The sequence below is a fragment of the Microtus ochrogaster genome, unplaced genomic scaffold (assembly GCF_000317375.1).
Source record: "Microtus ochrogaster isolate Prairie Vole_2 unplaced genomic scaffold, MicOch1.0 UNK24, whole genome shotgun sequence".
NCBI lineage: Eukaryota > Metazoa > Chordata > Mammalia > Rodentia > Cricetidae > Microtus > Microtus ochrogaster.
Window position 1 is genome coordinate 4,983,113 of NW_004949122.1, and position 22,622 is coordinate 5,005,734.

At 50.6% G+C, this 22,622-nt stretch overlaps 1 protein-coding gene across 1 annotated transcript in view; it reads left to right on the forward strand.

Annotated features, from left to right (window-relative positions):
* The window catches only part of Esyt3 (extended synaptotagmin 3), a 46,995-nt gene that overhangs the window by 20,638 nt on the left and 3,735 nt on the right, over positions 1-22,622 (forward strand). Inside the window, exons 3-20 of the mRNA XM_005367819.3 lie at positions 1,498-1,632; positions 3,999-4,075; positions 5,731-5,797; positions 6,891-6,980; positions 7,802-7,857; positions 9,636-9,756; positions 13,051-13,221; positions 13,911-13,993; positions 15,381-15,429; positions 15,859-15,948; positions 16,274-16,336; positions 16,423-16,485; positions 16,909-16,977; positions 17,312-17,398; positions 18,088-18,237; positions 19,536-20,029; positions 20,623-20,721; positions 21,194-21,325. Of these exons, the coding sequence (XP_005367876.1) occupies positions 1,498-1,632; positions 3,999-4,075; positions 5,731-5,797; positions 6,891-6,980; positions 7,802-7,857; positions 9,636-9,756; positions 13,051-13,221; positions 13,911-13,993; positions 15,381-15,429; positions 15,859-15,948; positions 16,274-16,336; positions 16,423-16,485; positions 16,909-16,977; positions 17,312-17,398; positions 18,088-18,237; positions 19,536-20,029; positions 20,623-20,721; positions 21,194-21,325 (2,096 nt within the window). The remainder of the gene's footprint in view (positions 1-1,497; positions 1,633-3,998; positions 4,076-5,730; positions 5,798-6,890; positions 6,981-7,801; positions 7,858-9,635; positions 9,757-13,050; positions 13,222-13,910; positions 13,994-15,380; positions 15,430-15,858; positions 15,949-16,273; positions 16,337-16,422; positions 16,486-16,908; positions 16,978-17,311; positions 17,399-18,087; positions 18,238-19,535; positions 20,030-20,622; positions 20,722-21,193; positions 21,326-22,622) is intronic.

Consider the following 22,622-nt stretch of genomic DNA (forward strand, 5'->3'; position numbering starts at 1 on the left):
AGTCGTTAGGATGGAGTGTCACGTGGCCATGGAGGCAGTCGTTAGGATGGAGTGTCACGTGGCCATGGAGGCAGTCGTTAGGATGGAGTGTCACGCATGACTGTGGCTGCAGCCATTAGGATGGAGTGCCACATGGCCATGGAGGCAGTTGTTAGGGTGGAGTATCATGCATGACCGTGGCTGCAGCCATTAGGATGAGGATGGAGGCAGCCGTGGAGGTGAACTGCACGTGAGGGTAATGCCACGAGCTCTGGAGAACACCGGAAGATGGTGTAGAAGAGGTCTCCAAGACAGTGGGAGGATGAGCCCCTGGTCCCATATAGCTTCAGGCTCTACCATGATTATGGGGAGGACTGGAGTGGGGGGGCACCTTTATACTGAAGCCCGAAGCCCCCACTACTGCTGTCACTTGCCCCTGCCACCCAACATCTTCATTTCACGTGGTTACAATAGAAAGTGGCCATTACTGGTAAAAAAAAAAAATGAAACAGTCTTTAGGTCAGCTAAAAACATGGTGCCTTGCCAGTGAGATAGTTTGTCTGTCCCCATGACGTACATGGTCGGGGAGAACAGACTTCTCCATTGTCCTCTGACCGCTACATGAGTGCTATAGTGCAAGCATGTGTGCATGTGCACACATGTGCGCACACGCGCACACATCACACACAATGTAGACAGTAAAAGTATTGTACCAATATCATTTTGGCAGATTTTGATCATTGTGTAGTATGTCCACATGACATCATTTCTATCAACAATGAACCAAAAATACTGTAGTGGTCCCGTGAATTATGACTGGAGCTGAACATTTCCTGTCGGGTGTCTCAGCCATGTCTGTCTACAAACACTACCTACTGTGTGCCCTAGTTGCCTGCAGTACTCACCACAGTAACTTGCTGGGCAGGTTTGGAGCCTTGGAGCCATAGGCTGTACCAATCCACTGGGTGTGTAGTGGCTAGACTGTCTGGGTGTGTGTAAGTACACTTGGTATTTGCACAAGGACTAGAGCATGGGTACATGAGGCCCTGGCATCAGGAGGAACTTGGTCCCACTCATGGCTTTCAGACCAGCCCTGGCGTAGAAATGGACCAAAGTCTGCCTTTTTTAGCTTGTAGAAATTATGCTCATAGGAAACAATTTATCAATCTCATCTGTCATCATTTTTTTTTCTTAAACCAATAGCATCTGTTACTGTGTATAAGGTGTAATGCAGAGCGAGGATGTGTTTAGGGCAGATCTGATGGCTTTAAATTGCTGAATTAGACTGAAGTATTCCTATAGTACTCTCAAAATACAGCTAACCCTCTGCTGGCAGTGGGATCGGCTTCTGTCATCAGGTGTTTACAGAATGGGCTGATGGGCAGGTGGAGGGCTAGCGGGCAAGCCACATGACTGTGGACGCCACCCGTGGACCAGGCTGCAGAGGATCCAGGCTGCTGTGGGCCTGCAGTCTGGGACACAGAGCTGACCTCCAAGGGCCCCCGTCCCAACTTGCAGATCATCACGCAGATCTGGCCCTACCTAAGCATGATCATGGAGAACAAGATCCGGGAGAAACTGGAGCCCAAGATCCGGGAGAAGAGTGTCCACCTCAGGACCTTCACCTTCACCAAGCTCTACTTTGGGCAGAAGGTTGGTGTTGCATCAGTGAGGTCAGCCTGGACTTCCTGGGCAGTCTTTTCTTGTCCTCTCTTCCTGGTCCCCCCACCCAGGACAGTACTTGGTTATGAGGATGCCACTGGGCCTCAGAGAGCCATAGCCCCTGCCTGTGTTTCCCAGCTCGTCAGCCCCAGGGCACAGCTCTCGCCTTCTGTCCTCCTACCCAGCTTTCCGGGCTCCAAGGAAACCACGGTCAGAGAGCAGAAAGAAGCTGAAGGAAATAGTTCCCCTTTTCTTCTAGAAACTTGAGAAACATGCACAGAGGGAGCCAGCCAGCTAGAAAGATGAACAAGTGGTACCTGCTAACTCCGAGGGTCAGCTGTGATCTCTGCCCCAAGGAAGTTCAGGGTATTAGGAACCCACACGAGTTCTGTGGAGACCACAGGCATCCTGAAAGAAGTGATGTCTGAGTTGCCTTTGGAGAATTCGGCAGGCAGAGCAAGAGAACTTCACACTGCTGAGTTTAGAGTAGAGCCTGCACCACCAGGCCACTCCTTGAGCACTGAACCCGAGGAGGCTGACCAGATGGTTCTAGCCCTCACTCCTCCTTCTGCCCTTTCGAGGCCTTCTGTTCTTGGCTTTGCCCATCTCCTCTCTGTTCCTCATCCTCCGGTTTTCCCTCCTTTCACTGACCGACTGGGGGATTCTCCCAGGACCTTCCCAGGCCCAGGCATGCCCCTGTGCATACCCCTGTGCATACCCCTGCACGTACCCCTGCGCATGCCCCTGCGCGTACTGCTGCGCATGCCCCTGTGCGTTTGACCCGCCCTCTTCTTTCACATAGGCCACTGTCTTTAGCGTTCTCTGTGCTGCGGTAAGCTCGAGCCAGTGGCCTGCCCTCTCTAAGCTCCAGTTTCCCAGCACATGAAAGGACAGGACCAGTTTCTAAGGGCTCCTCTGAGGCATGAACACCAGGCCAGGCCTCAGGTGGCCTCTGCAGCTGGGTGAACCATGTCCCAAATGTGGAAGCCATGTTCTGGTCTAGTGCCCTTGTCCAACTGTGAACCTGAACCAGCACTATCCTGCCTGGCCTGTAGTGGGCACCCTAATACCTGTCCCTGAAGGTGAGGTATTGGGGGTAACTGAACATTCAAAGGTTCCAGGCGATCCTCTACTCCCGGCAGGCCCCCGAGAAATGGTGACTGAACACAGTGCCCCTCCCCCAGACCACACTTCTAATGAGCTGGGGCAGAGCCAGACTGCGTGTGCCCATTGCAGCTTTTACAAAGTTGTCTGACACATGGAAGGTGTTGGGTTCAATTCCAGGTACCACAAGAAGTCTAAAATACAAAATAAGCAATTAAATATGAGAAAACAAATCAGAGGTGTAAAAAAACCACCATTGTGTTTTTAATGAAGTCCATACTCTGAGAATCTATTCAAAGGTTAATACATGTTTAGATTTTACGTTATGTGTATGTCTGAGTGACTTGATGTGCACCACGCATGTGCCCAAGGCCTTCTGGGGAACAAGGAGCAGCAGACCCCTGAAACTGGAGTGGCAGGTGGTTGTGAGCCACTGTGTAGGTTATGGGAACCAAACCCTGGTCTTCTGCAAGAGCAGCGAGTGCTCTGGGCCATAGAGCCGTCTCTCCAGCCCCAATAATACATTTTCAAATGCTACTTTCTGTGGGGTGAGCAGAAATTTAATGGAATCCTTTCTCCTTGTGGAACTGGTTGAATCATTTCCAATCACTTACTATGAAAAAAATCTTAAACATATAAGATGTTTAGTGAATTATTCAGTGAACGTCTCAGGTCTGTTCTCTAAACTGTGCAGATGCTAATATCTTGCTGTGCTTGGTTTATTATATATCTCTGCCTCTGCCTATATAGTTATCTTTCTCTAAAATGCGCTCCAAACAACAGCAGACGCTCGTGAACTTTTTACCTCAGCATTTGGCATGCATATTACTAACTCAGGTGCAAATGAAATTTAGTTTTTACTTCTGATTAGTCTTAACCAGAGTACCTGAGGGCATAGTAAGCATAGAGGGATGAAAACAGAAGGAATTGGATCCCTGAGCCAGTGACCCTGCCTTCACCCTACCATGTGGGGCCAGCTCCTTCCCATCTGCCACATTCCTGTTAAACTCTCTTTAGGAGACCTTGCTACTCACCCCCCAACCCTCCCCCCCCACCGGGTGGGGCAGAGTGGCTGTTCTTTATTTGACTTCCCCCTTTCCACTATCTCGGGGCTAGGCTGTGGGCATATGAGGCCAAGCTAGGTCCCCATTTCCCTGTCTTCTCCAGGCTAAGGCCTCCTGGAGTCGATCCTGTTAAATAGCTGTGACAGGAAGGGGAATCAAGGGGATCCATAGCCCTGTCATCTTTTTCAGTGCCCCAAGGTGAACGGTGTTAAGGCACACACTGACAAATGTAACCGGAGGAAAGTGACCCTGGACCTGCAGCTCTGGTGAGTCCTGGTGTCTCGGGGACAGGCAGGGTAACTCTAGACAGCAGCTTGAAGATAGGGTGGCTTTGTGTGTACGCTGGTTTGGGGGGTGAAAGCCTTCCCAGGACCACAGCACCTCTGGACTGAGACCCAGGTCTTTGTAAAAGGCGGGGTACAGAAAAGTGGATGGGGGATGACTGGCCCCGAATAGCCAGCCCTGGCTCACTTCTCAGCCTGAGCCTGGCATCTTGCACCCCCAGCAGCTCTGCAGGACTTTCTTTTTCTCAAGTTGTTTTTTTTTTGTTGTTGTTGTTGTTGTTTTTGTTTGTTTGTTTTTTTGTTTTTCGAGACAGGGTTTCTCTGTGGTTTGGAGCCTGTCCTGGAACTAGCTCTTGTAGACCAGGCTGGTCTTGAACTCACAGAGATCCGCCTGCCTCTGCCTCCCGAGTGCTGGGATTAAAGGCGTGCACCACCACCGCCCGGCTCTGCAGGACTTTCTTGCAAGCCACAGCTAGGCCACTTGGAGGGTCAGAGCAGCCTCTGCTAGGTAGGTAGAGGAGGCAGGTGCTTGTGCTGAGACCAGGGAGCTTCGAGCAGAGATGAGAGGCTGTGTGGAGAGCTGGCCTCTGACACGCCAGGAAAACTAGAGTCAGCTTTGAGAGGCTGTTGAGTGGGCTGCAAGCTGCACTGGGCTGCACACTGCACTGGGCGTGGGCATGTCTTTCCAGTGATGCTCATGACGGACTTGAGCCAGGAAGGGAGATTTCAAGCAATACATCTTTCCAGAGGTGCTGAGGCATTGGCAGTGTGTTTGGGGACAGGACGGGAGTGGTTGTCATTCCTTCCCAGAGGTGCTGAGGCATTGGCAGTGTGTTTGGGGACAGGACGGGAGTGGTTGTCATTCCTTCCCAGAGTCTCACATTTCTTGTCATTGGCAGAAACAGAAGATGGCTCTGAGGCCACCCCCTTAGGAGCTGGTCTCCATTGTGCGTGTTAGAAGGGTAGCAGACCACAAAGTGCCCAGACACTCTGTCACAAGACCCTCCTGTGAATAGTTCAGCCTCTCAGGTGGCACTTAGCACCCCTGCCACCCTGTTCTGCCTGTCCCTGCTGACCAAGCATTTCTGTGGTCTGACAGAGGCTCATATGCTCATGTGTGCAGGGGTGTGACGGTCACCTCCTCTTAGCTTCCTCCAGACCTTTGACAGTCTCTTGACATTTGTCCTCAAAGGCACCCACTCTGGGCTCCTCAGGGCACGTTACCTGGCAGGGGCCACCAGCTGGTCCTGTCTCCAAGTTTCTATCACCCACCTCCAGCAACAACTAGAGATGATGGCGGGATGAACCAGGGGATGTGGCACACATGTCCCCTTGATCAGGGATCCAGAAGTGGTAGAGGAACAGCATGTTTACTAGAAACATCCTTTTCATTCATGGGTACCCTGGGGCTAGGTGGTACCACAAAGCCCTGCTTTCCTAGACAGAGGTGGGGATGTACCGAAGACGCCAGGTACAGGCGTCTGGGAGGGGAAGAAAGGCTGAGGCTATGGAAAAAGTGACGAGCTGATGTTAACTGAGACCTGATGGCCAGCAAAAAGGGTTGAGGCTGTGTATCACTGGGCAAGTTGCCTGCCTGCACTGAGCAGTAGCACCCCCCCCCCTCCCGCTCGTTTCAGCTACATCGGGGACTGTGAAATCAGCGTGGAGCTTCAGAAGATCCGAGCAGGTGTGAACGGCATCCAGGTGAGGGGGGATGCTGTGACTGCTGCCTCGGCCCCTGCACTGGGCTCCGGGAAGTGGGATCAGCTCACACTGGAGTGTTGATGTTTGTTTTAGTACTCTTGACTCTTTGCTCTTTTGGGGGGGCCCTCCACCCAGCTCCCAACTAAATCACACACGGAGCCTTATTCTTCATCATAATCACCCAACCTTCGTTTGGCTTGTTTCTAGCCAGCTTTTCTTATTTTAAATTATCCCATCTACCTAAAAGGCCTCCAGCCCTTTTCCATTTCTTCTGTGTATCTTACTTTCACTCTTACTCCGTGGCTGGCTGGGTGGCTGGTCCCTAGCATCCTCCTCTCCTTGCTCCTTGCCCTCTTCCAGATTTCTCCTTCTCTTATTCTTTCTGCCCACCAGCCCCACCTATCCTTTCTCCTGCCTCACTATTGGCCATTCAACTCTTTATTAGACCATCAGTTTTAGACAGGAAAAGAATCACAGCTTCACAGAGTTAAACAAATACAACATAAACAAAATCAACACATCTTTATATCGTTAAGCAAATGTTCCACAGCATAAAGGAAAGCAACACACCTTAGAATAATTTTCCACAACACTGGACCATGCTGTGAAGGACACAGTGGCACCAGACATGGGCTGTTGACACGGGAGCAGCTGTGAGGTCACACAGTCAGTGGTGCTGGGCTTCACAACCCGCTGGGCCTTGGGCTCTAGGGCCACCTGTGTGTCAAGTCTCCAGAGGTTTTGTCTGCCTAGGAAAGTGAGGGAGAGCCGTAGCTGGGACCCAGGTGGACCTGGAGGTGGAAATACATCTCTCCAGAGGCCGTGTGCCAATCTGGAAGTCACTTTTGTGTCCCAGCCACCCCAGCTGCTCACACACCACAGTATAGTTAGTTCATGGCCTTTGGGGGGCAGCAGTGGGGTCATAGCTGTGTCCAGGTCCCTGAACATGAGCTGTGGTCCCTTCAGTGATAGCAGGTGACCTAGGCAGGAGTACCTGACAGAGGGAAGGTGGCGTGTGATAATGAAGCCACAGGGGACCGAGTGGCAGGTATGGGAACGGGTTTGGTCCCTCACAGCTCTCTGTGCCTACCAGTTGCAGGGTACCCTGCGTGTCATCCTGGAGCCCCTGCTAGAGGACAAGCCCTTTGTAGGAGCCGTGACCATATTCTTCCTTCAAAAGCCGGTGAGCTCAAAACCTAGGGATAGGCCTGATGCCTTCCGTGAGCAGACATTGAACCTCCCGTGTTGGGATTTAGCCTGAGAACAGACATTGCTTCAACCCAGCACAGATGGACACCTATGGTTCGATCCTAATTGGTCCTTACGGCAACCTCAAGGAGTTACCAAACTGAAAGAGGGTCACAAGGTCTAGAAATTTCTCTGAGACAAACCTGGGCTCGTGAGAACAGACCAACCTGGCTGTGTGGCAAAGCCCCCTTCTGTGGTGGTCCTGGCCTGAAGCAACAGGCCTGAACCAGCCTAAGCTAAGGCCTGGAGCCTTGTTCCAGTTTCATTCTGTTGTTGTGTTCAAACACTGACCAGAAGCAGCTTAGGAGAGGGCTTATTTTAGCATACAGGTAACAGTCCATCACTGAGGGAAGTTGAGGCAGGAATCCAAGCAGAGACCTCAAGCAGAAGCCATGGAGGAAAGCTGCTTGCTAGCTCAGTCTCAGGCTTACTAGCTTTCTTATACAACCCAAGAGCACCTCCTGCCTGGGGGATGTGTCACCCACAGTGGACTGGGTCCTTCTATATCAATTAACACCCAAGACACCCCCTACAGCCAGGACTGGGGGAATCCCTCAATTGAGGTCTCAGGTGGTTCTAAGCTGTGCCAGGTTAGCAGAGCTAGCTAGGACATCCTCCCTACCTCATCTGGCAATAGGTCAATAGGTGCACCCCGGCAAATAGGGTTCTCCCTTTTGGGGGGATATGAGGAGTTTGGGAAAGGTATCAGCCTGGGTTGCCTGCTTCTTGAGCCTAGCAGCCTCCCTCTGCCCACAGCACCTGCAGATCAACTGGACGGGCTTGACCAACCTACTGGACATGCCGGGTATCAAGTAAGTGCCGGGGGTGGGGCTCCCTGGAGTCCTGACAGCTGTGAGCTGCACAGAGGCTGCATCCCCCCACCCTGTATAATGAGTGGGAAACGGGGGGGGGGCAAGTACCTGTGTGTGCACATGTGTGTGTGCTCACGTGTGTGTGCTCGCATCACGTGTGTGTGTGCACACCCTCAGAAAGCCAGCCCGTGGACAGGTGCACACCCTCCTGCTGACAGCTTTGCCCAGTGTAGACTGAGAGGCCAGGCTTCTTTGTCTTAAAGTTGCCCAAGCACACGCACACGTGTGGTAAAACCCTACTGTGTGTGGAACACCCTTCACCCTTCCCCACCCCCACTGTAGTGAGATGCCCAGTTGGCCTCTGTGACATGGTTGATGTGCACAGAGATGGGAAGGGACATTTTCCCAGCAGAGGCCAGCGAGAAAGGACAGGACCAGGGGAATCTCAGCTCCCCAGGTGAGGTGCAGGCAGCCTTCAGACACCAGGCGTTCCTCAAGGCGCCGAGGAGGATGCTAGTCTCATTAGATCTCTCCGGGAGGCAGGGTCACCTGGATTGGTCGGGAAGGCTATTGAATGTCTCTGCGAGCCCAAGGACGGCCACCTATATGCTCACTGGGGATGTCCCCCTCTGATCTCATTGTTTCAAATGGAGAGAATTCGGTCTTGTACCTTTTCTCCTGTTCTTTGGAAATTCCAAAAGAGCACATAATGAAATCTCCCCACCATCCACTTTCTCCTCTGACTCTCCCTGGGCTCCCAACACATCCTCCTCCCAACTTCACGTCCTCTTTTTATTTTTATTTTAAATAACCCATGAAGTCGAGTTAATGCTAACTCTATGTGCATGACTGTGGGCCCATCTCCTGAAGCATGGGAAAATCTACCAGTGGCCACACACTCAAGAATGGTTCTCCCTCTACCAGCAGCTGCCCATTGCCAATAGATTCCCAGTTATTGGTGAAGCCTGGAGAGTCTCTCCCCATTTAGGCCTAAATTTTGTGTCTGCTTTGATCTTGCGTATGTTCTGCGCAGGTAACCACAGCTGCTCCGAGTTCATGAGCCTGATAGTCATAGCATGTCCAGGAGCCGGCATTTAACCTATTGGCTCCTAAATTCTTTCCACCACCTCCTCTGCAGTGGTCCCTGAACTTTGGCAAGGGGATTGATAACAATGTCCCATTTAAGCAGTCACACACTGTTACTCAAAGAAGACTTTTTGAATAGCTGTTGTGCGCTGGTCCTGCTGATACTGTCCGACTGCGGGGGCAGGTGAGCACGCCACCAGCATCAGGAAGAGAAAGGCGTCAGTGGCCAGCTGTTGTCCTGTGGCCTCAGCACTGTTCTCAGTGCTGTACCCACAACTCCCTTCACATCTGTTCCGGGTGCAGCTGTTAGCAGCCCTCTATCAGGACACTGAAGTCAAGGGACGGGGACACCCATCTAAAGCAGGGCAGCTAGGGAATATGATGGGAATCTTGACCTAGGGTCTGTTCTTAAAGCACTCTGTGTTGCCTAGGAACAAGCAGGACCTTTTTTTTGGTTTAAGTTGGGGGTGGAGAGTGCAAGCAGGATGCTCTTCCTTGAATCAATATGTCTAGGACACAGGATGTATATCTGTTTCGTGCCTAGCAGCTGGTCAGGAAGACACCAGTGTTGCCTCTGATGGAGCCTTCTGCCAAGCTAGTCTCTTAGTGCCAGCTCTGAGGATGGGTACAGGGGCAGGTGGCATGCGGAAGCAATGTCACCCCTCCATAGCTGATCATGCCTGATGTTTCAGTGATGTATCAGACAGTCTGCTGGAAGACCTCATTGCTGCCCACCTGGTGCTTCCCAACCGCGTGACTGTACCCGTGAAGAAGGGGCTGGATATAACCAACCTGCGCTTCCCTCTGCCCAGCGTGAGTACCGGGAGCTGGCTCAAGTGTTGGGCCAATGAGGAGGGACGCAGGCCATGGCTGGGTTCTGAACAGTGCTCACTAGTGGCCATCCTCATGGTAACCCATTTCACAGGGTGGCACAGAGGCTGGGAAAGGTGTGTGACTTGCCCAAAGTCACCATCTGGGAAGGGGTAGCACCCATGTAGTTTTACCATGTTCCTGTTCACCCTGTAGTTGAAACTGTAGGTAGGCACTCCATGACACCCGAGGTCCCTCTTCTTCCCTCAGGAAGGCTCCCTTGGTTCTGTGCAGTGGTGGACAGGACCTTGGGATCTACAGAAAAGGAAGGTTCTTGGTTGAACCAGGATGGGAATTCTTTGGCTCCTGAGCCCATTTTCTCTAACATCTGGGATCCATTCATGAGACCCCCAGACATTGCCCTGTGGCTGCCCTACAAATAGTAGCACTGGCTAAGGGGCTGCAGTTAGGGGCCCTGGAAGAAGAAAACATCCATTTTACTGTCTGCCAGGTGAAAAGCTGCGGGCCTTCTGCTCATGCCCAGCCTGACACACTGCATTACACACATGAAGTTCAGGGACGTGGGCTGGCAGGGAGGCAGCATGGATGTCCCCAGTCTTCCCATGATGGCTCACTGGCTTTCACCCACACTACATGCAGGCTCTTAACAATGTAAACACCATCTCACCAATGTAAGAGTTCCTAAAAACATGTATATTCCCCTAGGAATGTCCTGACAGTTTGCAACATTAGAACTCTTTGGGGGACAGCTTCTATGTGTTTCTGGTAACTGGTCATGGATATTTACATTTATTTCATTCTGTTCTCTATCTCCAAGTTTTAGTTTTGAATTTTCTACAATTATGTAACACAGTTGTGTGTTTCTAAAGGCCAATACCAAAACTGCATCTTAGGGAGCCTTACTGCCTCTTGTTCCTATTCCCCAGTCCCTGTCCCCCACCACTAAAGTAATGGTTTTTATCCCATTGTATTTGAGTGTTAATGCGGACACATACACAGTCATATCTGTACATCTTTGCTTATATTCATAGTCCCCGTTTCCTTTTATTTTTAGATTTTGATTAGTTCTTTGAGAATTTCATATAGTGTATTTTGGAGAGGGGAGACGACATCAAGGCCAAGGAGGTCCACTCCAGCTAGCTGGGGCGCTCCTGGCAATTGAGAGTTGCTAGGGGGAGAATTAACCTAGCAGGGCTATCACCTGCCTTCCTGTCTCCCTGGAATTTTGTCTGGTTCGAGCTTGCGCAGGTCTTGGGCATGCGGTCACAATTCCCGTGAGTTCACATATGCAGCCCCCCTGCTATGTCTGGAAAACACTATTTCTTATAGTCATCCATGGCCTGTTACAATCTTTCCACTTCCTCTTCTGCAGTGATCCCTGAACCGGGGTGTGATCTAGATGTCCCATTTAGGGCTGAGCATTCTAGTCTCTTATTTTCTGCACCTCGGTGAGTCGTGGGTCTCTGTGTTAATCACCATCCACTGCAAAAAGAAACTTCTCCAATGAGGGCTGGGAGGTGCTCTAAAATATGGGTCAAACCATAACTCGTTGGGAGTTAGTTTAATACCACATTCATTTAGCACAATAGTGGTAGAGTCTCCCCTGGAGCCATGGCCTATCTAACTGTAGATTCATAAAACCAGGTATGGATTTCATCTTGCGGAGTGGGCCTTAAGTTCAGTTGGGAAGTGCTGTTCACTCCCATGACATCCATTTCTCTATTGCCCCAGTGGCCTTGTATTGCCAGGCCAGTCATTGTAGCTTTTGGGGTTCACAGCTGGGGAAGATTGCTGCCTTTCTCCCCCAGTAGCATGTATAGCACTATGGAAGTTAGCCGGTGGAAAAGGAAGTTTCCAGGTCAGTACCAGCCTGGGTTCTCCCTGTCGTATGACTGACTCACGTACATGATAGCTTCAGCAACAGGGCTGCCTTAGTTAGGGCTTTTATTCTGTGGAGACACCATGACCATGGCAACTCTTATAAAAAAAACATTTAACTGGGGTGGCAGCTTACAGTTTCAGAGTTTAGTCCATTATCATCATGATGGGGAGCATGGCAGCATGCAGGCAGACATGGTGCTGGTTATGTCTTGATATGCAGCGTATAGGAAGTTGAAAGTCACATTGTGGGGAGTTTGAGCACAAGAAACCTCAAAGCCAGTTCCCACAGTGACACACTTCCTCTAAGGAATTCACACCTCCTAAAGGTGCCTCTCCATTGGGGGAGGGGCATTTTCCTTCAAATTACCACAAGGGTCTTTCAAATCCTGGAGGGTACAAGAGCATTGTCAGTAGCCTATAATGTTTGGGAGTCTGTGAGGACAGTTCCAACAGAGGTGAAGTATATACATCTGTGAAGTATAGTAGAGACATTGCCACCCTCCTGTTATAGGGCAACTCCATTTAAGTGTGTGTGTGTACATGTGTTAGGAAGCTTCTACAGTAGCATAGGCCTTAAGTGGTAGTTATCATGGTCCCCATTTCTTTGAAAGATGTTAAGTGTATTATTTTCCTTCTCTGCTTTTATTGCTAACTGTATCACAGAACCCCACTGCCACGGTACAGATAAAGTCTTCCACATCTGCGCTGATGGCTGCATAGCCCTTCACTGTGGGAGGTACTGTCACTGCACCACCAGCCTTGCTGATGGACAGTCAGGCTGTGTCTGGCCTTCGCTGCTGCAGACGACAGTGCAATGAGCAGCCTGTGCACGGATCTTTATGTTTTTTGCCAGTGTGCCTAAGGGTAGATTTCTCAAGGTTGTTTTGGAGATCAAAAAAAAAAATGTGTTAACTGATATATTGTGCCAGGAAAGAGGCATACCCTAAGATTCAGGAACTGTGACTTTCCAATTTTTTTGCTTTTCTTTTAAACAGTGGGAGTGTGGGGGAAGGGTCTGCCCTGTGGTGGACGATACTTGAGGCATTTATGCATACAGCGACCTACCACCAGTGCAGGCAGGCCCACAACTTGCTGCCTGAAGTATCCCTAGCTTTCAGTTTATGTATGTACAGTTTTCCAGCAGTGCTGAAGGAGGAGGAGAAACCCTGAACCAGCCGTTCATGTCTAGTCTAGAGAAGAGTGTGGGAAGGCCAAAGCCTTGGGTAGAGCAGTAGACCCTGCCACCAGTTGCTGTGAGGCTTTGGCTCGGTCACTGTTATCTCTGGCTGTCGTCTCTGTCCAACAGTGACCTCTGGTGGCTTTGGTCCTGGGATCCTGGACTTGAGGCCGCACCCCAAGGAGGCAGTTGTGACTTGGGGCTTGGGTGTTTCTCAGGGGGTGATCAGAGTCCATTTGCTGGAGGCCGAGAAGCTGGCCCAGAAGGACAACTTCCTAGGGCTTGGAGGCAAGTCAGACCCGTATGCCAAGGTGAGCATTGGCCTGCAGCACTGCCGGAGCAGGACCGTCTACAAGAACCTGAACCCCACCTGGAATGAAGTGTTCGAGGTGAGGTTCTCTTCCATCTGTCTTGGAAGGCCTCGTGTCTCCAGGCTTCTCCCTGGGCTGTGATGAGCAAGCAGCTCTCATGGCCCAACAGGGAAACCATGGTTAGTGGGAGAGACTTGTTCTGGGCAGATGGGTCTTTGTAATTCTTGCTTCCCTGTCCAGCAGGCTCAGAGGTAGGCTCGTCTCACCCCATAGTCAGTGCCCTTTCCCCATCAGAATCGGCTGTGGGATGTTTGCAAATGAAAGGAAAAGAACAGTGCACAGACAGTTCTGCCCACAGCTTCCAGCCTTCCCTGCTGCTGGGTGGGTGCAACTCACAGCCGTCAGTCACACGTTCCAGAGCCACCTCCCAGCTGCCCCTTTCCTTACAACGGCACGGCATGCTCTGTTAGATCTGGTCCCCGGCAGCGGAAGCAGGACGACTGAGGGAAGCTTAGTTTCCTGCTGTCCCACAGCCCCCGAGAAAGGAGACTGTGACAGCACAAAGGCAGAGCAGATGGCAGCCAGTGTCCTGTGGGCACCACGCTGTGGCATGGTTGTGCTGTATCTGGTCCTCTCTGTTTGCCTAAAGAGGAGGGACATTGCTTTCTTACAGACAGGGCCCTAAGCTGGGCTTTGGCTGGCTGTGGGTTTTAGATCTGATTCATCAGACAAGACTTGCAGGACAAGATGATTCTTTCTCCTTGCAGTTCATGGTGTACGAAGTGCCTGGGCAGGACCTGGAGGTGGACCTGTATGACGAGGATACTGACAGGGATGACTTCCTGGGCAGGTGAGGAGTGGGGATCTGGGCTTTGGAGCTTCTTTACTGCCTGGGGTACAAGGCTGGACCTTGGGGCATTTAGTGGGCACAGACCTCAGTGTTTAGTGACCTGTGACTTTCTATGGCTACTGTGGCAACAGTGAGTGTGCCAGGCAATCTGCTCTAACATTGTACAGTCTGGTTACAAACCTTCCCAGGCATCTCCAGCCCTGACCTAGGCCCTGGAGGATAGCAGTACAGAGAGGACCCCAGGGCTCATGTCCCCACTCAGAATCTACCCAGAACCAAATTGGAATAGGGAGCAAGGTGGCATGACTAGGTGCTCAACTCTAAGGAGCCTTCATCACTCCCCACTGACGACATCCAGATCTCAAGGCTATGGGAGGGCTCACGTGAGCCCTGTGGGATTGCTTGGCAGAATCTCACTTAGTCTAAAGAGGCCCCGCCTTGAGGAACCTGTATAGGTACCAACCCTTAAAATGCTTACTGCCCAAGTCGTTGTGGCCACCCAATGCCCTCCTGTGGAAGACACTAGCTGAATGTTTGAATACATTGACCTAAGAATTCAGTGTGGCGCCATCGTGGTGTGCTAGCGAGTAGAGAAGGGCACAGCGCAGCTGGATTCCGCCTCCCACAAGAGAGGGCCCAAGATGCCTGTGTCTGTGAGCAGAGGAGCATGACCAGGTGACGTGGCGGCAGGTGAAGAGACTCAGATTTTATGCCCCTGTGCTATGCAGCTTGTTTTCTTGAGTATGGAGTTGTAACGGGTTGAAATATGAACAAATAAATGGAAGATGCAGCTCCCCGCCCGGTGCTGGTCATTTCTGGTGTCTTCATGGTGTAGTGTTGCGGGTGGGAAGTGGGGCTCATGGCACTTGCCTTCCAGGGCTGAGTTCAGGTGCACACTCCCGAGTCACACGGGAACTGCTTCTGCCCTCGGGCTGGCAGGACCCGTGGGTTGGATTTGGGTCATGATAGGTTAGAGGAACACTGTGATACAGGACTTCTGGCTTCCTCACACACAGATCTTCAGAAAGTGCCACTGGCATTTAGATGGCACAGGAAGCCAAATTCCTGTGACTCATGGGCAGGTTTGCACAATGAAGAATCACCGCACTCAACATGCTAACAGCCAAAAGACCCAGAGGTGATGAATCCAGACCTCTGCTTGTCCCCTCTGGGCTGGGAGCCACTCCCTCCCCACAGCCTAAGTGCAATGGAGCAGGTTAGCTAGCCTTTCCCTCCTCATGAGCTGCAAATGGTCTCCCACTGTTTGCCTGGAGGAATGAGGCCACTGTCCCAATGGCCACATCCAGCCATTTGAGAACAGAGTTCCCTGTGGGTCCCCAGGGCCTGCTCTGGCCACTGCTGAGCTCACCCTCTCCTTTCCTTCCAGCCTGCAGATCTGCCTTGGAGATGTCATGATGAACAGAGTGGTCGATGAGGTAGGAGTGGCTCACCCAGCACCCCTCCCCGGGAACACCCCCTTTCAGTGCATGGCTCTAGCAGGTCACTTCGGCCATCTGGCCCTATGTGATGGGTCCCCTCTGTGCAGGGCTGTACCCATGCCCATTCTCAGGGACAAGAATTGGGTGAGGCCCAGATGGCTACAGGGCACCCCATAGGGCTGGGGTTAGAAGTTTCTTTGGGAAATGTCCACAGACTAAGGAAACTCAGCAAGGGGAGTCACATTAGAGAGGAAGGGAGGCTAGACCTGGGTTTCATTGTCCCGACTGTAAGACTCCTGCCCCGCATCTGCCGTGCCCTCTTCGGGTTGGTTAACCGTTTCCCCTAATCTCAAAACTATGCAGTCCCCAGGTTGTCGGTAGCCCATCTCCATCCCTGAGCTCTCCTTTCCTTCCTCTGCCCCACAGTGGTTTGTTCTCAGTGACACAACCAGTGGGAGGCTGCACCTGCGGCTGGAGTGGCTCTCCCTGCTCACGGACCAGGAAGTGCTGTTGGAGGTGAGTGGGTGGCAGGGGAGGAGACTCGCGTCTACCTCCTGTGTGCAGGCAGAGGCGAGAGGAGGGAGCCCCCCATTTGTTGTCTCCTAGAGAACCAGGCAGTCAACAGCCTCTGAACCTCGTTTTCAGGGAAGATGGGGTCCTTAGAGCTGTGTCAGGGCTTGCCACCCAGTTTCATAGGGACATCTACCTCTGTGTCTGACGTGAACCTATCCTGCCGTAATGTGCTCTCAGCCACATAAGGCTAGGTTGTTAGCTGGAGGGCTGGCTGGCTTCCTTCTGCCGGATTCTGGGAATATTCAGTGAGGGCTGTGTCTGTTTGCAGGACCATGGTGACCACTCCTCCGCCATCCTCGTGGTCTACTTAGAAAATGCCTGCAACCTGCCGGTGAGTCACAGGACCCAACTGCCCTATGCAGCTCACAGCCAGATGCCCATGTATTTATTGTTTTAACTCAAATTCTTGTGCTGCAGAGAAACCCTTTTGACTACCTGAATGGTGAATACCGAGCCAAAAAACTCTCCAGGTTTGCCAAAGTAAGTGAATATCACTGAGAACCTGACTCCTTTCCCCTGAAGTGACTGCAGCCAGGACCTGTCTGTCACATAGCATGGGCTCACTGGGTCTCCTGTGCAAGGCACTAGACTTGGCCTTGGAGTCCCATAGTGATGTATTCCGGGTGTTCTTGTTTTGGGCAAGAGTGATGGCCATTTTATAAAAAGGACACAAAAGGTGGGGGCCTGGGTGTGTCTGTCCTAGTTCTGGTCTGCACTCGGGGCTTCTCCCCAGAGGTAGTTCTGCACAGTGCTCATTCCACAGTGCAGATTTTCCCCAACAGGAGCACGGCTGCCCTACACCCACTGGCATGCCTAGGGGAGGGGTGAGCATCGGGAAAGGTGAGATGTCTTGGGCCCTGCCCTGAAAACATGGCTTTCAACACTGTGGGTTTCCCCTTACAGAATAAGGCCAGCAGAGACCCTTCTTCATATGTCAAGCTATCCGTAGGCAAGAAGACCTTTACAAGTAAGGTAAGATAGTTCATTTGTAGACTAAGATAAGGAAATGATGCTCCTGCCCCCTTTTCAGGAGAGGCAGAGTGAAGGGAACTCACACCGAATGCCTAGAAAGCCTTCGGAATCCCTTCCCTATGTGGCTTTAGCATTCACAATATAAAAACTGCCAAGCTAAGTGATGATGCCGCCAAAAATGGGGCAGCAGGATTAGGGTTTACCCTGGGGCATGGTCTGAAGTCATGCCTTTTCTGCCACACTGACTGTCCCCTGGCTCCTCATGGCAGTGGGTCGTCACACTGAGCAGAGTATGTCCAACCTGGCCCTCAGATGATCTCGTTTCTGCCCGCAGACCTGTCCCCACAGCAAGGATCCTGTGTGGAGCCAGGTGTTCTCCTTCTTCGTGCACAGTGTGGCAGCCGAGCAGCTCTGCCTGGAGGTTTGCCTGAAGTTGGGCTCTGGGGACAGCTGAGAACGTTTTAGGCCACAGGCAGGCGAGGGTTTTCTGTGTCCCTTGGGCAGTTCTATCAGTAGTCAGCCCCCCAGTGTGTTGGGAGGGTATGAGGCCCCACACGCCCTCAGCCCCTTGAGGTCGGTGTCCAAGGTCACCATGGAGGAGACTGTGGGAAGGCAATTGGTTAATTTCGTTAGTTCTCCTTGCGATGATCATTACAGTTATGCAGTCTGAGGGTCCTGGGCTAGAGTCTAGACTTTACAAAAGATCTGCAGAAGAGTGACCTCCTTTTCACAGGAGCAAATAGAGGCTAAAGCAACCATCTGCCCAAGAGCACATGGCCTGTAAGTGCTGGAGCTAGGTGGGATCTTTTTGGAGCCCTGAACTGAGCCTAAGTGCCCTACCATACAGCCATACAAAAAGCCTTGCTGGCTTTGGGTGCATGCCAGACTGGCCCCATGCGGACTATAATCACCTCTGCTCTAGTCACTCCCTTCCCTAGACTCCAGGCAGGTACAAGGTCTGTCCTGTTGCCAATCCGCCTGCTGAAGAGCACCAGATATTAACTGCTCCATAGTGCATACTTCCTGAAGCACAGACTCCCCAGGACCAGATGCAATGGTAGCATAGTGGGCTTAGCTCTCCCCTGGTTTTGTGACTGGTCCACTGCCCAGGTGCTGGATGATGACCTGGAGTGTGCCCTGGGAGTATTGGAGTTTCCGCTGTGCCAGATCCTCCCCTGTGCCAACCTCACCCTTGAGCAGCGCTTCCAGCTGGATCACTCGGGCCTGGACAGCCTCATCTCCATGAGGCTGGTGCTTCGGGTAAATACCTCCTTTCTCAGTGGGTGTGGCCGAGCTGGAACAGGTCTCAGCACTGAGTGAGTTATCTGTTGAATGCAGAAGTCAGGAGAGATGTTTGTGTCTTCATCTACTCATTGGGTTAACGCATTAGAGATAACCTCAGAGTGCCTTCCTTGGTGTTGCATTATGGGATGAAAACTTAACAGGCTGAGCACACAGTAGGGTAGCGGTTTAAGTACAGTCTGAAATGCCCTTAAGGGTATTATTAACTTTGCTGTGAGGTCTGCCAAAGTTCAGTCTCTTTGGGACCGAGAGATATTTTCATAATACCATCTCTTTGTTGCTTCAAACACTACCTCCTCCATTCATTTAACCCTCCCTTCTAGAACTTCCATGCTAGATTTTTCTTCTATCCTTGATCCATGCCTCAACCTTATCTTCTAGTCTCAGCTAATTTCCTCAGAACCATCCTCCTCACCACTACATTTTACTATGTCTGGCTTACTACTTTTTCAGTATAGTAGTATTTCAATAGTAATTTTTTTCATCTTTAATTTCATCTCTTCCAAATCACATGGTCTTTTTTATCGTCTACATTCCCAATCCATCCTTAGTCATTGAAAATGTTTAGATTGTAATCTGTTAATTCTGTTGTCTGAAGATTTTGGGAGTAAAATTTTTTTCCATGTTAGATGGGAAACCTGGCATCATAAAAAGGTTTGAGGGAGACACACTGCAAGCACGATACCCGGTCTTAATAGTCTGATCCACGAGAGGATCTTGGCAATGAATTTTACTGTTTATCTCATCTGTTTTCAGTGGGACTGTTCTGTGGCCGTCATGAGTGTGGTCAGTGCTCCTTGATGGCCTGGATCAAAGGATCAAAGGCTGCTCTCTGCCAGGGAGGGTTAGCTTTGTATCTGGCAGAATACCACAGGGCATTACAAACCTAGATCCATTGTTATGTTAACTTAATGTGTTTAAAAACCCATAGGAAATCTGAATATGAACTAGAAACTCTTGATAGTTCTATAAGATGGTATGCTTGGGGAAGACTTTCCCTTAACTAGAATACAAGCTGGTATGCTTGGGGAAGACTTTCCCCCTAACAAGCTGAGACGGATACCTCTTGTTAATCAATCTTTGCTGCTTGGTAGGATTTTTATTCTAGACTACTTTTAATGAATATATTTCAGTCCCACATTTATTTCTGGAAACAGAATTCCCTAGGAAAGGGCTTGTTGATTGACATCTGAGGAGAAAGGGGAAGGGGGAAAGTGGAAGCCCCGCCTACAACCAACCCTGTCATCTGCTTCTAGTTCTTACGTGTGGAGGAACGAGAACTGGGAAGCCCATATACTGGGCCCGATGCTGTAAAGAAAGGCCCTCTGTTCATCAAGAAGGTGGCCACCAACCAGGCTCACAAAGCCCCATCCCAGGGAGAAGGCCCTGCAGATGTGACACGTGCCTCAGACCTTGCCTCTGACATCAAGGGAGCATCCACAAGCACTGAAACCACCACAGCTGTCACCAAGGCCACAGAGCCTGAGCCCCCAGAGACAGGCCTGGAGTCGAAAGGCAAGGACAGTGCCAAAGGGCTCTGTGAGTCCATGGGGAAGAAGAGGAACCCAGCTACCATCTTCCTGACTGTCCCAGGCCCCCACTCTCCAGGGCCCATCAAGTCACCCAGACCCATGAGCCGCCCTGCCTTCCCATTCGCATGGCCACCCACAAGGCTGGCTCCCAGCATGTCCTCACTCAACTCCCTGGCCTCTTCCTGCTTTGACATGACAGATGTCAGCCTCAACATTGAGTATGCATCTCTGCTTGATCTTTTCTAATATAACTTGAATGAAAAATAGGTCCTTAGATGGAAGAGTAAATAGGAAATTACAGGCCGGCCCAAGTCCAGGTTTCTCACAACATGTCTTTACAAGAGGCAGCTTGAACCCTGTTGTTGGTATACAACTCTGGCTACATGATGACTTCAGTTGTTCAGGTCCCTTCCATAGAAACATTTTCTGAATTCTGAGTATCGTGGGAATACATGGAAAGTTTAGAATGTGAACTTACATAAGTGACTCCATGTATTAGGTGCTTCGTGTGGGCTTAGCACATTATCTGATTTCATTCATTCATTATAACTCTATAAGACAGAAGAGACCATTATAAAATCCCAATTCCCTCAAGCCCCACAAGCAATCAGGATATAAGGGCCAATCCATCCCAGGGCTTATTTATGCTTTCTGCTAAGAAGTAGGATAATTACACTGAATGCTGGATGGAACCTGGAAGAGAATTATTGACCAGATGAGTCTGTGTTCCTCACATTGGGCATCCTTCTCTATCTTCAGGTGAAGGGAGAGGAATAGTTCTTACTGTGACAGCCCCCCTTTTTTCCCACAGAGATGGGGATCCTAGGCAGCGACGGCTGGGTGAGATTCAGCTCACAGTACGCTATGTGTGTCTTCGACACTGTCTCAGGGTGCTAGTCAACGGGTGCAGGTAAAGAGATCCTGGGACAGGGAGGTCTTTGGAAGTATCAGGCAACCATATGACAGGACTGCTTAGGGTGATGGCAGGAGCCATGCACTCCTAAATGATATTTGAGAACCTACAAGCCATCCGTGGCAAAAATCCTCAAAGGGGCATGTTGAGTGACCATTCTTTGTTGGTGTGCATGGGCTCAAGAGTCAAGGACTCTGCTCAGACTGCTGTCTTGGGGTGGCCAGTGGCAAGTAGGTCTTCCTAAGCAGGAACCCCCAAATTCCTTGAGTACAAAATACTTGACTCTACCCAAACAGCACAAAAATGTGTGTTCAGAACAAAACCACAGCTGATAGCTCGTCCTTTAATTCTGTGGGTTTTTGTCTTTTGAATGCAGAGAATTTTAATCCTCCAGTCCATCTAATCCCCAGTGGCTGGTATAGCCTTCTCCCAAATGAGTACTTAGGAACCCCTTTTCTCTGTCCATCAGAAACCTGACACCATGTACCAGCAGTGGAGCTGATCCCTATGTTCGCATCTACCTATTGCCTGAAAGGCGATGGACAAGTCGCAAGAAGACCTCAGTAAGGCGCAAGACCCTGGAGCCCCTATTTGATGAGACGTGAGTAGGGCAGGGCTTAGCAAACCTCATCTATTTTCATAGTACTGAGTACCAAACACTAGCAGTATGCTGGAGCTTGCCAGATACGGGGGTGGGGGAGCCTGGGGCTGAGTTGGACAGGACAATGTGGTCTGACCTCATGAAGCCCCTATATACTTTTTAGTGGGAAAAGGGGCTGCTATGGCAGTTTATCCAAAAATGTGATCAAGGCTGCTTACATGTTCCGGTTTTTTTTTTTTTTTTTGAGACAGGGTTTCTCTGTAGCTTTGGAGCCTGCCCTGGAACTCCCTTTGTAGACCAGGCTGGCCTTGAACTCACAGAGATCCGCCTGCCTCTGCCTCCCGAGTGCTGGGATTAAAGGCGTGTGCCACCACCGCCCGGCACACGTGCTGGATAAAATGTTCCTGGTGGCGGAATAGCACATACTCTCAGCTCTCTGGTCTGTCTTCCCTCCTGCAACTTAACAAGGTTGGCAGGTAAAAGAGATTCTTTCTCTTCCTCTACATCTGTGAAGACAAAACTGAGGCAGGCTATTAGCACATTTCTTGCTTTTGATGATCTAGTCCAGTAGTAGCAAGTCCTTACTTTTTTTTTTATGTGTATTCCATGTCTGTAATAGTACCTGCAGAGTCCAGAAGAGGGTCTGGATCCTCTGCAGCTGCAGTTACAGATGGTCTTGAGGTACCTGATGTGGGTGCTGGGAATTGAGCTTCAGTCCTATGTGAGAGTAGTGTCTTAGGCTTCTATTGCTGTGGAGAGACATCATGACCACGGAACTCTTATAAAGGAAAACATTTAAGGGGTGGCTTACATTTTTAGAAGTTTTTAGTTCATTATCATCATGGTGTGACGTGGTGCTGGAGAATGAGCTCAGAGTCCTACATTTTGATTCATAGGCTACAGGAAGTGTGTCTCTCACTGGGTGTAGTGTGACCATAGGAGACCTCAAAGCCCAAGTGTGTCCCATGGTGACACACTTCCTCCAACTAAGTCACACCTCCTAATAGTGCCACTCCCTTTGGGGGCTATTTTCGTTCAAACCGAACAAGCAAGTACTCTTAACCACTGAGCCACTGTGTTCTTGATATCTTCTGCTTTGCAGTCCTCAGACAAGACATTTCTAGCCAGGTTGGGAACATGACTTTTCTTTTCCTCTTATTTTAATCAATCATAACTACTCTAAACGGCTGCAACCAAGTCCTCTTTAGTCTCTGTCCTCAGCAAGAAGGCGCAACCAAGTCCTCTTTAGTCTCTGTCCTCAGCAAGAAGGCTCACCCAACAGTCACTGAACACTCTG